Source organism: Theropithecus gelada, chromosome 19 (genome assembly GCF_003255815.1).
Source record: "Theropithecus gelada isolate Dixy chromosome 19, Tgel_1.0, whole genome shotgun sequence".
In the NCBI taxonomy this organism is placed as follows: Eukaryota; Metazoa; Chordata; class Mammalia; order Primates; family Cercopithecidae; genus Theropithecus; species Theropithecus gelada.
The window spans coordinates 23,938,231-23,953,358 of record NC_037687.1 but is presented as its reverse complement, the minus strand read 5'-3'; the positions used below and the strand labels follow the sequence as shown (position 1 = coordinate 23,953,358).

Genomic DNA, 15,128 nt, shown 5'->3' with positions numbered 1-15,128 from the left:
TTCCGCTAAACCGGCTCAGAGCTACGCGGCACGCGCGGAGTTTTTCTCTGCGCTGGTAACCGCTACTCCTGGGCATCAGACCACCGCCTTCCGTACACAGGCGCCCGCATCCCACCCTCCTGGACCTAAGAGCTTGGGTCCCCTGGTCCCGGAGCTCCGCTTCCCGGCCCCAGATTCTGGCGCCCCAGCCCTCCATGTCCAAGACCCAGGCACCCGGGGTCCCAGCCTCCCGGATCCAGGCGTCCCGGATCTGCGCCACCAGAACCTAGCCTCCTGCAGACCTCCGCCATCTGGGCGCACTCAACCTCCTGGAGCCAAGGGCCCCACGCCCCACCCAGAGAAACTCTCGTATTCCCAGCTCCTAGAGCCAAGGAACCCAGGCGCTCTGAACTCCCAGTTTTCGAGCATCTGGCACACGGGGCAGAGCAGAGAAGCCCCAGCGCCCAGCCTGGGAAATTTAAACACTCCAGCTTCCAAGAGTCAAGGAACTTCAGTGCTGTGAACTCACAAGTCTAAGGAGCCCTCCAAAGTTCCAGTCTCCAGGTGCTGTTACTCAACTCAGTCCTAGGAACGTCGGGTCCTGGGAAGGAGCCCAAGCGCTCGCAGCCAGCTTCCAGGCGCTAAGAAACCGCGGTGCGTCCCATCATGGTGGCCGATCCTCCTCGTGGAGACTCCAAGGGGCTCGCAGCGGCGGAGCCCACCGCCAACGGGGGTCTGGCGCTGGCCTCCATCGAGGACCAAGGCGCGGCAGCAGGCGGCTGCTGCGGTTCCCGGGACCGGGTGCGACGCTGCCTTCGAGCCAACCTGCTTGTGCTGCTGACGGTGGTGGCCGTGGTGGTCGGCGTGGCGCTGGGGCTGGGGGTATCGGGGGCCGGAGGTGCGCTGGCGTTGGGCCCGGAGCGCTTGAGCGCCTTCGTCTTCCCGGGCGAGCTGCTGCTGCGCCTGCTGCGGATGATCATCTTGCCGCTGGTGGTGTGCAGCTTGATCGGCGGCGCCGCCAGCCTGGACCCCGGCGCGCTCGGCCGCCTGGGCGCCTGGGCGCTGCTGTTTTTCCTGGTCACTACGCTGCTGGCGTCGGCGCTCGGAGTGGCCTTGGCCCTGGCGCTGCAGCCGGGCGCCGCCTCCGCCGCCATCAACGCCTCGGTGGGAGCCGCTGGCAGTGCCGAAAATGCCCCCAACAAGGAGGTGCTCGATTCGTTCCTGGATCTTGCGAGGTCAGACCCTGCTCCTTTGGGAGGTGGGGAAGAGTGTTAGGGATGGCGGGAGTGGCCACGTGGGCAGGACGGGGCTTTGGGGCAGCTAGAGCCGAGACTTCCCTCTAGAGTCTTAGGAAAACTCGACAGGGTATTGCGGCGAGCTCCAGCCCTCGGGAGTGCAAGTCTCGTGTCCTGGGGAAGGGGGTTTCTAAATTTGGGGGCCTGGGTACATAAGTGGGGTCTTAGAGGGAGAAGAAAGTGATGTGGGGAGACACAGGAGGGTCTGCCTAGGGGAGAAAGATACTGTGAGGGGAGGGGACCCCAGGAGGAAATTTCGGGGAGGGAATCTTTGCGTCGTCAAGGGCCCCAAGATGGGGCTTCTAGATATAATTTGGGGCCAGGGTGGGAGAGTTTGGGATCCCTGGGTAAGGAGCTCCTGGAGGATCTGATCTGAGTAACTCCCACCAGGCCCTCTTCCCAGCCCTGGGGCACCCCCACACCACGTGTCACTCCGATATAACCAGGTTCTGTTTTCGGGCTCCGCTTCCCACCCATTTCAGCTGGGGCCTGGCCGCTTCCCCTTTATCTTTTAGTTCAGCCCTGCCTCCCCTGCCTTTCCCTCCCGTTTCCTCCTCTGCCTGGGCCACCCCCTAGCAGGCAGCCCAGAAGAGGACCAGTTAGAAAGGGGAGCAGATTCTTTTCCTTCTCCTGGCCTCTGCCCCGCACCCCCAAGAATGGCCTCCCCGACTTTGAGGAGGGCGGGGGCAGAGGCCCCGATGCCCTTGCCTTTAGGGCTTGCTGATTCAGTGTCTCCAGGTTGGGGACTTCCTGGAAGTTGAGGGGAGGAAGTGATGAGTCATGGAACAGGGTTTCCCCAGCTTTTGGGGTGTCAGTGCAGGCTGAGATGGGAGACTGGGACAGGCTTGGTGTCCCGAGTTGCAGCCTGGGAGCACCTTCTGGCTGGGGGAGATTAGCTGGGTCCTGGCCCAGCCTCCGGGCCTGGGTGATACAGGCCTACCTTCAGGTAGACACACCCACTCCAAGGCTGTTTATGAGCACAGGCCTCCCCTGCGTGTTAAACACAGCTGTGGCTCACACTTGGCCAGCCACACAGGCTTACAACCAAATGACACACAGCTGGACACAGGCACACAGACACTCAGCTGAGGCTGTAACATCTCGACAAAAACCCATGGCCAGATACCAGCACTCATACACACGCTCACTGGGTCATACACAGCCCTGTAGCACAGCTGTTCAGTGATGCTGCCAGCCACGCCAACATCTAAACACAGGCTCAAGAGCACACAATACACACTCACATACACACCTCTGTGGTCACACACCAATAAACTCATGCTTTTTTTTTTTTTTTTTTGAGACAGTCTCTATCACTCAGGCTGGAGTGCAGTGGCACGATCTTGGCTCATTGCAACCTCCACCTCCTGGGTTCAAGTGATTCTCATACCTCAGCCTTCCGAGTAGCTGGGATTAAAGGGGTGCGCCATCACGCCTGGATAATGTTTGTGTTTTTAGTAGAGATGGGGTTTCACCATGTTGGCCAGGCTGGTCTTGAACCCCTGACATCAGATAATCTGCCCACCTCAGCCTCCCAAAGGGCTGGAATTAATGGCGTGAGCCACCACACCCGGCCAAATTCATTACTCTACCATGATGTTATTTTACTCTATCATGACGCGTGGCTGGCCATCCGTGGGCATTGTCCCATACTGCTGAATCTTAACCCGCACCCAAACTGATAACATTTGACAGATTGTATATGGACATATGGCATTGGCTGTACACCGGTCATTGGTGAGAGGGAGCATGTGGAGTGGTTGGGGCTATGAAGCCAGCTGGCTGGGTTCAGATCCCAGCTCTGCCATTTCCCAGCTGGGCAATTTTCTTTACCCTTTTGGGCCTCAGCTTCCTTTTCTATAAAATGGGGTAATAGTGCTTATTCCTAAGGCTGTCATAAGGATGAAATGGGTTAATTTGTGTAAAGCACAGGCCAAAATGCTCGCCTGCCACACAGTAGGTGCTGTAGATGGCTTAGCTGCTATATATATTTTTTGAGAGTCTCACTCTGTCCCAGGCAGGAACGAAGTGGCGTGATCTTGGCTCACTGCAGCCTCAACCTCCTCGGGCTCAAGTGATCCTCCCACCTCAGCCTCCAGAGTAGCTAGAACTACAGGCACACGCTACCACGCCTGGCTAATTTTTGTATTTTTTGTAGAGACACGATTTCGTCATGTTGCCCAGGCTGGTCTTCAACTCCTGGCTCAAGCGATCTGCCTGCCTTGGCCTCCCAAAAGTGCTGGGATTCCAGGCAAGCGCCTTGGCCTTAGCTACTGTTTTCATCTCAAGGCAGACACTGTCAAACAAGAGTAAGAGTAGCCTTGTAAACACAGATGCATATTCATGAGATATGAAGCCGTCCCTTGTCTCCCTTCCTGCCACCGCCTCCCAACACACCCAGATCCTCCCCCATGCTCTCAGAGGCGCTGGCCGGCCCTCCAGGAGGAAGTGGATGATGCAAGCCGTCTGGGGTATTAAGTTTGCTGCATGGGGTGGAGCTGAGGCCCGGGGCGACCTCCCTGCCTCCCTACCTCCCTACCTCCCTACTTCCCTACCTCCCCCGGCCTGCCGTGGGAGACCAGCATTCCTCACCCTGAACGCACAATGTCTCAGGGCTAGCACGCCAGCCTCTTGGGGCTGACGGAGGCTGACTCCCCACATCCTGCAAAGGGGTGCAAGTCTAGTTCCAAACCTGCCGGGCTGAGGCATGAGTAGGGACTGCGTTTGGGTGCAGATGGGGCCCCAAAGCTTCCACTCACTGCCTTAAAATGCCAACCCAGCTTCTCAGACAATGCTGCCCTCCCCCTATGGTATCTAATAACCCTCTGTGTCTCTGTCTCTGCAGAAATATCTTCCCTTCCAACCTGGTGTCCGCAGCCTTTCGCTCAGTGAGTCCTCAGGGGTGTCCTGAGGGGTGGGGGGTGGACAGGGAGGGATGCCAGCCAGGGGGAGCCCTTGCTACCTGATTTTGGTGAGTGCCTGGAAAAATGCATGTGCAATGAGAACACAGGCTCAGAGCCTCCTGTGAGTTTTAATTCTAGCTGTGTGACTCTGGGCAAATGTGTTTACCTCTCTGAGCCTCAGTTTTTCACCTCTGGAAAATGGGGATATTGATCATCCTGCCTCAGTGGGGTTGCCAGCAGACGAAATGAGATCACATTGAAAGGATATGGAAGGGCAGGCTTTGAGCATTGTTAACTTGGCATGGGGTTAGGGGGCCCTGGTGACAATGGACACTGACTCTTCCCAACCCCACCTACAGTACTCTACCTCCTATGAAGAGAGGAATATCACCGGAACCAGGGTGAAGGTGAGAGCAGTGGGAGGCAGTGGGGGCTCTACCTCTTTGCTCATTGCTGTAATGTTTTGGTTTTATTTCTGCCTCGGTCTTTACTGTGGAATTTGATTGACATTCTGCTCTCCTTCCCCAGTTTCTGTCTTTTCTGCCTTCTGGATAGGTCTCTACTTTGTCCCCTCTTTTCCTGCCCCAGGCTGGTCTTCCTTTCCTGGTCCAGGCTCTTCCTTTCTCCCTTTATCCCTCACCCCCCAACCCCATTCCATGCTGCCCCCTCCCTGCCCTGTTCCATCCACCCTCAAGCTGCTCAACCTGGCAAGCAGCCAGAGGTTTTTGTTGTTGCTGTTATTGCTGTTGTTTTTCTGAAACAGGATCTCTGTCCATCATTCAGGCTGGAGTACGGTGGCACGAGCACAGCTCACTGCAGTCTCGATCTCCTGGGCTCAAGTGATCCTTCCCACCTCAACCTTCCCAGTAGCTGGGACTATAACACACCCAGCTAATTTTTGTATCTTTTTTTTTTTTTTTTTTTTTTTTGAGACGGAGTCTCGCTCTGTCGCCCAGGCTGGAGTGCCGTGGCCGGATCTCAGCTCATTGGAAACTCCACCTCCCGGGTTCACGCCATTCTTCTGCCTCAGCCTCCCGAGTAGCTGGGACTACAGGCGCCTGCCACCACATCCGGCTAATTTTTTTTTTTTTTTATGTGTTTAGTAGAGACGGGGTTTCACCGTGTTAGCCAGGATGGTCTCGATCTCCTGACCTTGTGATCCGCCCGTCTTGGCCTCCCAAAGTGCTGGGATTACAGGCTTGAGCCACCGCGCCCGGCCTAATTTTTGTATCTTTTATAGAGACTGAGTTTTGCCATGTTGCCCAGGCTGGTCTTGAACTATTGGGCTCAAGTGATCTGCTCACCTTGGCCTCGCAAAGTGCTGGGATTACAGGCGTGAGGCACTGCTCCTGGCCCCGAGAATCTTTTCTTTTCTTTTTTTTTTAAGACGGAATTTTGTACTTGTTGTCCAGGCTGGAATGCAATGGCACGATCTCTGCTCACTGCAACCTCCACCTCCTGGGTTCAAGTGATTCTCCTGCCTCAGCCTCCTGAGTAGCTGACAGGCGTGTGCCACCACATCTGGCTAATTTTGTATTTTTAGTAGAGATGGGATTTCTCCATGTTGGATAGGGTGGTTTCTCGAACTCCCCACCTCAAGTGATCCACCCACCTCAACCTCCCAAAGTGTGATTATAGGTGTGAGCCACCGCGTTCGGCCAGAGGATCTTTTCAAAACACAAATGTGACCCTATCTCTTCCGTACCCAGAGCCCTGCCATGTGCTCCAGTGCCCTCAGGAGAAAGTCCAGTCTCCTTGCTACAGTCTATGACCAAGGGGTCCCTGTGAGGTCAAACCCCTGCCAGCCCGCCTGGCTGCCCAGCCTCAGCTAGTGACCCTGCGCAGGTCATTCTACTCTAGCTACAGTAGATTATGGCTCTTCTTTGAATGCCCAAGTTGTACTCACTTCTAGGCTGTTGCACATTCTGCTTCCTCTCTCTAGATCCTTTTACCACCCTTCTTTACCTGGTTCACTCCTCCTGTCCTCCAGGTCTCAGCTTAGATGCCCCTTCCTCCAGGAAGTCCCCCCTGACTGCCCCCTACTCCCCAAGCTGGCACTGCCTTCTCTCGGTTCCCACACTCCCCTGGGCTCCCTTATTCCAGCCCCACCTACTCTGGGCCATCCCTGACGACTAATATATTTCCCCTGGACCTGGACTGGAAGCCTTGGGAGGAAGGGGTCCGAGGGCTGCCATGTCTCTGCTGGGTCGCAGTGGTGCCCAGGACTGGCCCTCAGTGACTGTGCAGGTAGACTGAGTGTCCCTTCCACCCCGATCTGTTCCTTGCCTACAGGTGCCCGTGGGGCAGGAGGTGGAGGGCATGAACATCCTGGGCTTAGTAGTGTTTGCCATTGTCTTTGGTGTGGCACTGCGGAAGCTGGGGCCTGAGGGGGAGCTGCTTATCCGCTTCTTCAACTCCTTCAATGAGGCCACCATGGTTCTGGTCTCCTGGATCATGTGGTAGGTGGTGGGAGAGGAGGCTGGGGTGGGTGGGGTTGGAGGGTGGGTCTGCTGCCAGAGGCAGGTGTGGGGCATTCTGTGTGGGGTGAGGCACCCTCTGCCACTCGTTGGAGCCAGATGGCCCGCATTTAAATCCAGCATTGACCATGCCCTGGCTATGTGATTTTAGGCAAGTGATTTTCCCTCTCTGTTTCAGTTTCCTCATCTATAAAATGGGAACGGCACTTTGGGAGGCCGAGGTGGGTGGATCACTTGAGATCAGGAGTTCAAAACCAGCCTGGACAACATGGTGAAACCCCATCTCTACTAAAAATACAAAAAAATTAGCCAGGCGTGGGGACATGCGCCTGTAATCCCAGTTACTCGGGAGCCTGAGGTACAAGAATCACTTAAGCCTGGGAGGCGGAGGTTGCAGTAAGTGGAGATCGTGCCACTGCCTGGGCGACAGAGGGAAACTCTGTCTCAAGAAGAAAAAAAAAAAGAAAGTTAATACGGTACACGGAAGGTCTTAGGACAGTGCCTGGCTTATTGCGTGCCTACAGTAAATCCTAATAGCTAATATTTATTGGGCATTTTGCTTGTATAACTTCCGGACACTTCCCACTGGCCAGAACTTGGGTATCTAGCCTCCCCTCTCTGCACAAGTGGCTGGGAAAATATGCCTTTCTTCTGTGACTTACAAGAAGGAGCTGGGGAAGTAACTAGTCAGCGATGATTGATGGGCGATCTATGATTGAGTAATCTAGGGAAGTGATGTTGGGAGGCTTTTTTTTTTTTTTTTTTTGAGATGGAGTTTCGCTCTTGTTGCCCAGGCTGGAGTGCAGTAACGCGATCTGGGCTCACTGCAAACTGTGCCTCGTAGGTTCAAGCGATTCTCCTGCCTCAGCCTCCCGAGTAGCTGGGATTACAGGTATGCGCCACCATGCCCGGCTAATTTTGTATTTTTAGTAGAGACAGGGGTTTCTCCATGTTGGTCAGGCTGGTCTCGAACTCCCGACCTCAGGTGATCTGCCCACCTCGGCCTCCCAAAGTGCTGGGATTATAGGCGTGAGCCACCATGCCCAGCCTTGGGAGTCCTCTTGGCTTGGAGCCATCCCTGGGATCTTCACGGCAGGGGAGGGTGATAATAACCCCACCTGAAGTTTATAGATCGCTTATTGTCTGTAAAAAGCTTTAGCTCCTTTCTTTCTTTTTTTTTTTTTTCTTTGAGACGGAGTCTCGCTCTGTCCCCCAGACTGGAGTCCTGTGGCGCAATCTCGGCTCACTGCAAGCTCCGCCTCCCAGGTTCACGCCATTCTCCTACCTCAGCCCCCCAAGTAGCTGGGACTACAGGCGCCCACCACCTCGCCCGGCTAATTTTTTGTATTTTTAGTAGAGACGGGGTTTCACCGTGAGTCTCAATCTCCTGACCTTGTGATCTGCCCGCCTTGGCCTCCCAAAGTGCTGGGATTACAGGCATGAGTCACCGCGCCTGGCAGCTTTAGCTCCTTTCAACTGGCATCTCATTGCATCCTCCCAGCATTCCTGTGAGGAATCTGTTGGGTGTTGTGTAATCTGTAATCTGACTCATAGAACCAACCTCTGGTGGGTGTTGGGAAGATTCAATATCATGTTCAAGGGCACAGCACATCAAAAATGCTTCATACCTGGGAGTTGTTATTAAGACCCGGGCCATGGCCTTTCTACAATTTGTATTTTATTTTATTTATTTATTTAGAGACGGAGTCTTGCTCTGTCGCCCAGGCTGAAGGTGCAGTGGCACAGTCTCAGCTCACTGCAACGTCTGCCTCCCATGGTCAGGTGATTCTCCTGCCTCAGCCTCCTGAGCAGCTGGGACCACAGGAACACACTACCATGCCCAGCTAATTTTTGTATTTTTAGTAGAGACAGGGTTTTGCCATGTTGGCCAGGCTGGTGTCAAACTCCTGACCTCAAGCGATCTACCCTCCCCGGCCTCCCAAAGTGCTGGGATTACAGGCATGAGCCACGGCTCCTGGCCTTCAAATTTTTATTTTAAAAATGTGTTTTTTGGCTGGTTGTGGCACCTCACACCTGTAATCCCAGCATTTTGGGAAGCTGAGGTGGGAGGATTGCTTGAGGCCAGGAGTTAGAGACCAGCCTGGCCAACATGGCGAAAACTCTTCTCTACAAAAAAATATAAATATTAGCTGGGAATGGTGGTGTACACCTTTAATCCTAGCTACTACCTGGGAGGCTGATGGATGAAAATCGCTTGAAACTGGGAGGCAAAGCTTCCGGTGAGCCAAGATTGCACCACTACACTCCAGCCTGGGCAACAGAGCAAGACTCTTGTCTAAATAATAATAATAATAGTAATTTTAAAAAATGTTTTTTGAGCTAGGATCTCGCTCTGTCACCTAGGCTGGAGTGCAGTGTGGCATGATCACAGCTCACTGTAGCCCTGACCTCCTGGGTTCAGGTGATCCTCCCACCTCAGCCTCCTACGTAGCTGGGACTACAGACCCCAGCTACAAAGCCTAGCTAATTTTTTTTTTTTTTTTTTAAAGAAACTGGGTGGCCGGCTCAGTGGTTCACGCCTATAATCCCAGCACTTTGGGAGGCCAAGGCAGGCAGATCACGAGGTCGGGAGATCGAGACCATCCTGGCTAACATGATAAAATCCTGTCCCTTCTAAAAATACAAAAAATTAGCTGGGCATGATGGCACGTGCCTGCAATCCCAGCTACTTGGGAGGCTGAGGCAGGAGAATTGCTTGAACCTGGGAGGTGGAGGGTATAGTGAACCGAGATCACGCCACTGCATTGGGTGACAGAGCAAGTCTCTGTTTTTTTTTAAAAAAAAAAAAAGAAACTGGGTTTTTCCAAGATCAAGATATTGGCAGAAAATAAAATTTAAGCTGGGCGCGGTGGCTCAAGCCTGTGATTCCAGCACTTTGGGAGGCCGAGGCGGGCGGATCACGAGGTCAGGAGATCGAGACCATCCTGGCTAACACGGTGAAACCCCGTCTCTACTAAAAAATACAAAAAACTAGCCGGGCGAGGTGGCGGGCGCCTGTAGTCCCAGCTACTCGGGAGGCTGAGGCAGGAGAATGACGTGAACCCAGGAGGCAGAGCTTGCAGTGAGCTAAGATCTGGCCACGGCACTCCATCCTGGGCGACAGAGCGAGATTCCGTCTCAAAAAAAAAAAAAAAAAAAGAAAAGAAAATTTAAAAAAATACATATTGGCAGAAAATAAAATTTAAAAAAAAGAGAGACAGACATGTTGCCCAGGCTGGTCTTGAACTCCTGGGCTCAAGCGATCTGTCTGCCTCCGCCTTCCCTACATCCTGGGATTACAGGCATGAGCCACCGTGCCTGGCCTATTTTTATTTTTTGTAGAGACTGGGTCTCACTGTGTTGCCCAAGCTGGTCTCGAGAACTCCTAGCCTCAAGTAATCCTCCTGCTTTGGCCTTCTAAAGTGCTGGGATTATAGGCATGAGCCACTGTGCCCGTCCTCTTTATCTTTCATCATCTGCGGAGAGCGTATTGGTTCAAGTCATGCTAGCTGCCATAGCAAAGCAACCCAGAAGTGTGAATGGCACACACTGATGGACATTTCTTTGTGGCTCACATGTGAAGTCCAAATCTGGTGACTGCTTCATGTGCTGATGGAAGCACTGAGACTTTTTTTTTTTTTTTTTTTTTTGAGACGGAGTTTCACTCTTGTTGCCCAGGCTGGAGTGCAATGGTGCAATCTCGGCTCACAGCAACCTCTGTCTCCCCTGTTCAAGCAATTCTCCTGCCTCAGCCTCCCGAGTAGTTGGGCTTACAGGCACGTGCCACCATGCCTGGCTAATTTTGTATTTTTAGCAGAGATGAGGTTTCTCCACGTTGGTCAGGCTAATCTTGAACTCCCGACCTCAGGTGATCCGCCCGCCTCAGCCTCCCAAAGTGCTGGGATTACAGGCATGAGCCACCGTGCCCAGCCTGCACAGAGACTTTTATTTCCGGGCTGCTCTACCTTTGAGGGGAAAAGAGAGTGTGAGGTTGGCACGGGAGCTTCAGGGCCCAGGCCTGGGAGTGGTGCCCACGCTGAAGCACACATTGCTGGGGCTTCTCCTGACCTCAGGAGAAGGCGGGAAGATATGGGCAGGGTGCTGAGCCTCTCGCCTGGCCACTGGGCCCGTGGAAGAGGCAACAAGCTGTCGCCTGTGTTACCGATCAGGTACGCCCCTGTGGGCATCATGTTCCTGGTGGCCGGCAAGATCGTGGAGATGGAGGACGTGGGTTTACTCTTTGCCCGCCTTGGCAAGTACATTCTGTGCTGCCTGCTGGGCCATGCCATCCACGGGCTCCTGGTACTGCCCCTCTCTACTTCCTCTTCACCCGCAAAAACCCCTACCGCTTTCTGTGGGGCATCGTGACACCGCTGGCCACTGCCTTTGGGACCTCCTCCAGGTACGGCTTTGGGGTGGGCTAGGGTGAGATGTTTAAGCTAAGCGGCATGGAGTGGATGAAATTTTCTGTGCCAGGGACATTGGATCTGGGTACAGGGGCCATACTTTAGGAGATCCTCATAAGGTCCTGGATTTGTCTCCACCCTTAAAAAAATAGGAAACGATTGCCTTAGAGATTTATTCCCCCCTTTCTTATACTGCCTCCCCATGGCACTGGGGGCACTCTTTTTTTTTTTAAATGATGGGGTCTCGCTCTGTTGCCCAGGCTGGCGTGTAGTGGTGTGATCCCGGCTCACTGCAACCTCTGCCTCCTGGGTTCAAGTGATTCTCTGCCTTAGCCTCCCGAGTAGCTGGGACTACAAGTATCCACCATCACACCCAGCTAATTTTTGTGTTTTTAGTAGAGACGGGGTTTCACCATGTTGGCCAGGCTGGTCTCAAACTCCTGGCCTCAAGTAATTCACCCACTTCGGCCTCCAAAAGTGCTGGGATTACAGCCGCCATGCCCAGCCCCTGGGGGGCTCTTAAATTCTGCTCTGATTCAACCTCAGAACTCCTTCCACCCTCCCTCCTGGGCATTTCATTTGTCCCTGCTAGCCCTGCCCCCTTCCAAGATAATAGTAATTATTAGTGTATTATTGGTGAGAGTCAGCAGGACCCAAACATTAGAATTTAGGTGTGAATTGTGTGGGTATTTGGGGAGGTAGTAGTCTATACTCTCCCAGAGGTTCCAGGACTCGTAGATTTTGTAATCCTGGTATTGAGTTCCCTAGTGCTGCCTGCTTGTGGGAAAAGAGCTTAGATATAGCAGGTGAGGGCTGGGGGTGGAGTCTGGACATGGTAGGAGAGAAGGGGATCTAGATTAGATGGGAGGGCCTTGGACCAAGGGACAGGCTGGGGAGGTGGGCGGGACTTCGGCTGGACAGGTGGTATGGGCAGGATCTGGTGGGCGGGGCTTTGGCTGGGCAAGTGGTGTGGGTGGGCTCTGGGTGGGCGGGGCTTCAGCTGGGTTGGTGGTGCGGGTCAGACCTGGAGGGTGGGCAGCCTTTGGCTGATTGGGTAACAGGGCTTTGCTTAGGCAGGCTTTGGTGGGGATCCACTAGGTGGGGTGAGTGGGGCTTTGGCTGGTTGGGATGGGGTACTCGGGGCCTCGCCTGGGCCGGACCTGGAGGGTGGGCGGAGCCCCGTCAGCAGGTTGACCTAACTCAGCTCCCCCATCCCTTGTAGTTCCGCCACGCTGCCGCTGATGATGAAGTGCGTGGAGGAGAATAATGGCGTGGCCAAGCACATCAGCCGTTTCATCCTGCCCATCGGTGCCACCGTCAACATGGACGGTGCCGCGCTCTTCCAGTGCGTGGCTGCAGTGTTCATTGCACAGCTCAGCGAGCAGTCCTTGGACTTCGTAAAGATCATCACCATCCTGTGAGTGTCAGGGGGCTATGGATGGGACCCCCGGACCGCAGTTGACCTTCATCTTCTCCCACAACAGAGGCGTCTGCCTAACCTCCTACCTTCTCCCTCAGGGTCACGGCCACAGCGTCCAGCGTGGGGGCAGCGGGCATCCCTGCTGGAGGTGTCCTCACTCTGGCCATCATCCTCGAAGCAGTCAACCTCCCGGTCGACCATATCTCCTTGATCCTGGCTGTGGACTGGCTAGTGTGAGTGTGGGTCTAGAGACTGGGGCAGGGGCCGGGAAAAGAGGATGAGTGAGTGAGAGTCCTTAGAGCCTCTGGACAGAAGAGGAGGAGAAGAAGGAAGGAATTCTGGAGAAAAGGGGGGGAAACATGAGCATTCCTGAGGGCAAGGAATGGCATCTTTGCAGCTCTAAGAGGAACATCAGAAAAGTAGGGCATCTGTGTGGTGAATACAGCAGACTCTTCGGCCAGACTGCTCGGGGTCACATCCCAGCTCCAACATTCGCTGTTATGCCCTCGGGAAGTGCTTAATCTCCCTGTGTCTCAGTTTCTCCATCTGTAAAATGGGGAGAAGAACAGTCTCTCCCTAAGGATTAGATAATAGACACACCTGCCTTAGAGCAGCCCCCAGTAAGCAGTAATTGCTACATAATTATTTGCTATCACGATTAAGCTATTAAGAGTATAAAGACTGGAAAGCAGCCAGGCACGGTGGCTCACGCCTGTAATCTCAACATTTTGGGAGGCCCAGGCAGGTGGATCATTTGAGGTTAGGAGTTGGAGACCAGCCCGACAAACATGGTGAAACCCCGTCTCCACTAAAAATACAAAAAAATTAGCCGGTATGGTGGCATATGCCTGTGATCTCAGCTACTCAGGAGGCTAAGGCAGGAGAATCGTTTGAACCCAGGAGGTGCAGGTTGCAGTGAGCCAAGATTGTGCCACTGCACTCCAATCTGGGCAACAGAGTGAGATCGTGTCTCAAAAAAAAATTCTGGAATTAATTATTGGCAATGGTTACACAAGTCTGAATATACCAAAAAATACCAAGATGTATACTTTTAAAAGGTTAATTTTATGGTAGGTGAATTATACTTTAATTTTTTTTGAGACACAGTCTCACTCTGTCGCCCAGGCTGGAGTGTAGTGATGTGATCATGGTTGTAATCACTGCAGCCTCCACCTCCCAGGCTCAAGTGATCCTCCTGAGTAGCTGGAACTATAGGTATGCACTACCATGCCTGGCCAATTTTTTTCCTCTACCTCCCAGGTTCAAGCAATCCTCCTGCCTCAGCCTGCTGAGTAGCTGGTACTATAGGTGTGCAGTACCATCCCTGGCTAATTTTTTTTTTTTTTTCTATCTATATGGAGATGGGATCTTACTCTATTGCCCAGGCTGACTCCAACTCTTAATTTTTACTTTTTAGATTCCAAGGGGAGAGAGGCAGGAGGCTTAGGCCTTGGCCCTTTCCTTCCCTGTCACCCTCTCCCGTCCCACTTACTTTGCTGTCATTTCTACCCCTTTAGTGACCGGTCCTGTACCGTCCTCAATGTAGAAGGTGACGCTCTGGGGGCAGGACTCCTCCAAAATTACGTGGACCGTACGGAGGTGAGAAGCACAGAGCCCGAGTTGATACAAGTGAAGAGTGAGCTGCCCCTGGATCCGCTGCCAGCCCCCACTGAGGAAGGGAACCCCCTCCTCAGACACTATCGGGGGCCTGCGGGGGATGCCACGGTCGCCTCTGAGAAGGAATCAGTCATGTAAACCCCAGGAGGGGACCTTCCCTGCCCTGCTGGAGGTGCTCATTGGACACTGGATTATGAGGAATGGATAGATGAATGAACTAGGGCTCTGGGGGTCTGCCTGCACACTCTGGGGAGCCAGGGGCCCCAGCCCCCTCCTGGACAGGAGATCTGGGATGCCTGGCTGCTGGAGTACATGTGTTCATGAGGGTTACTCCTCAAAACCCCCAATTCTCACTCATGTCCCCAACTCAAGGCTAGAAAACAGCAAGATGGAGAAATAATGTCCTGCTGCCTACCCACCATGACCTGCCTGGCCTTACCTGTGTCAGGGAGCAGGTCACAGGTCACCATGGGGAATTCTAGCCCCACTGGGGGGATGTTTCAACACCATGCTGGTTATTTTGGCGGCTGTAGTTGTTGGGGGGAATATGTGTGTGTGCACGTGTGTATATGTGTTCTGTGACCTCCTGTCTCCACAGTACGTCCCACCATGTCCCCAGATCCCCTATTCCCTCCACAATAATAGAAATACTCCCAGGGGCTCTGGGGAGAGGCTGAGGGCAAATACCTGCTGTCACTCCAGAGGACACTATTTTAGCAATAAAATTGAGTGTCAACTATTTAATCAGGTGTTGTTGAGAATTTGACTTAAAGCACCAGCCACTACAATGACAGTATCTGCTCATCAAACACCACTGGGCTGGGCGTGGGGGCTCATACCTCTAATCCCAGCACTTTGAGATCGCTCCAGGCTAGGAGTTCAAGACAAGCCTGGGCAACATAGTGAGACGTCTCTACAAAAAAATATATAAAAATTAAGGCTGAGCACAGTGGCTCACGCCTGTAATCTCAGCACTTTGGGAGGCTGAGGTGGGCGAATCACGAGGTCAGGAGTTCAAGATCAGCCTGGCC

General features: G+C 53.6%; 1 protein-coding gene across 1 annotated transcript; it reads left to right on the top strand.

Moving 5' to 3' along the window:
* SLC1A5 (solute carrier family 1 member 5) lies at positions 1 to 14,841 on the top strand. Its single transcript, XM_025365811.1, is given in 9 exon segments — positions 1 to 1,214; positions 4,120 to 4,162; positions 4,537 to 4,584; positions 6,470 to 6,636; positions 10,824 to 10,966; positions 10,969 to 11,056; positions 12,283 to 12,477; positions 12,579 to 12,713; positions 13,998 to 14,841. Coding segments are annotated over 9 exon segments (1,626 nt in total). The 5' UTR covers positions 1 to 645; the 3' UTR covers positions 14,236 to 14,841.
* Positions 14,842 to 15,128: the final 287 nt, after the last annotated feature.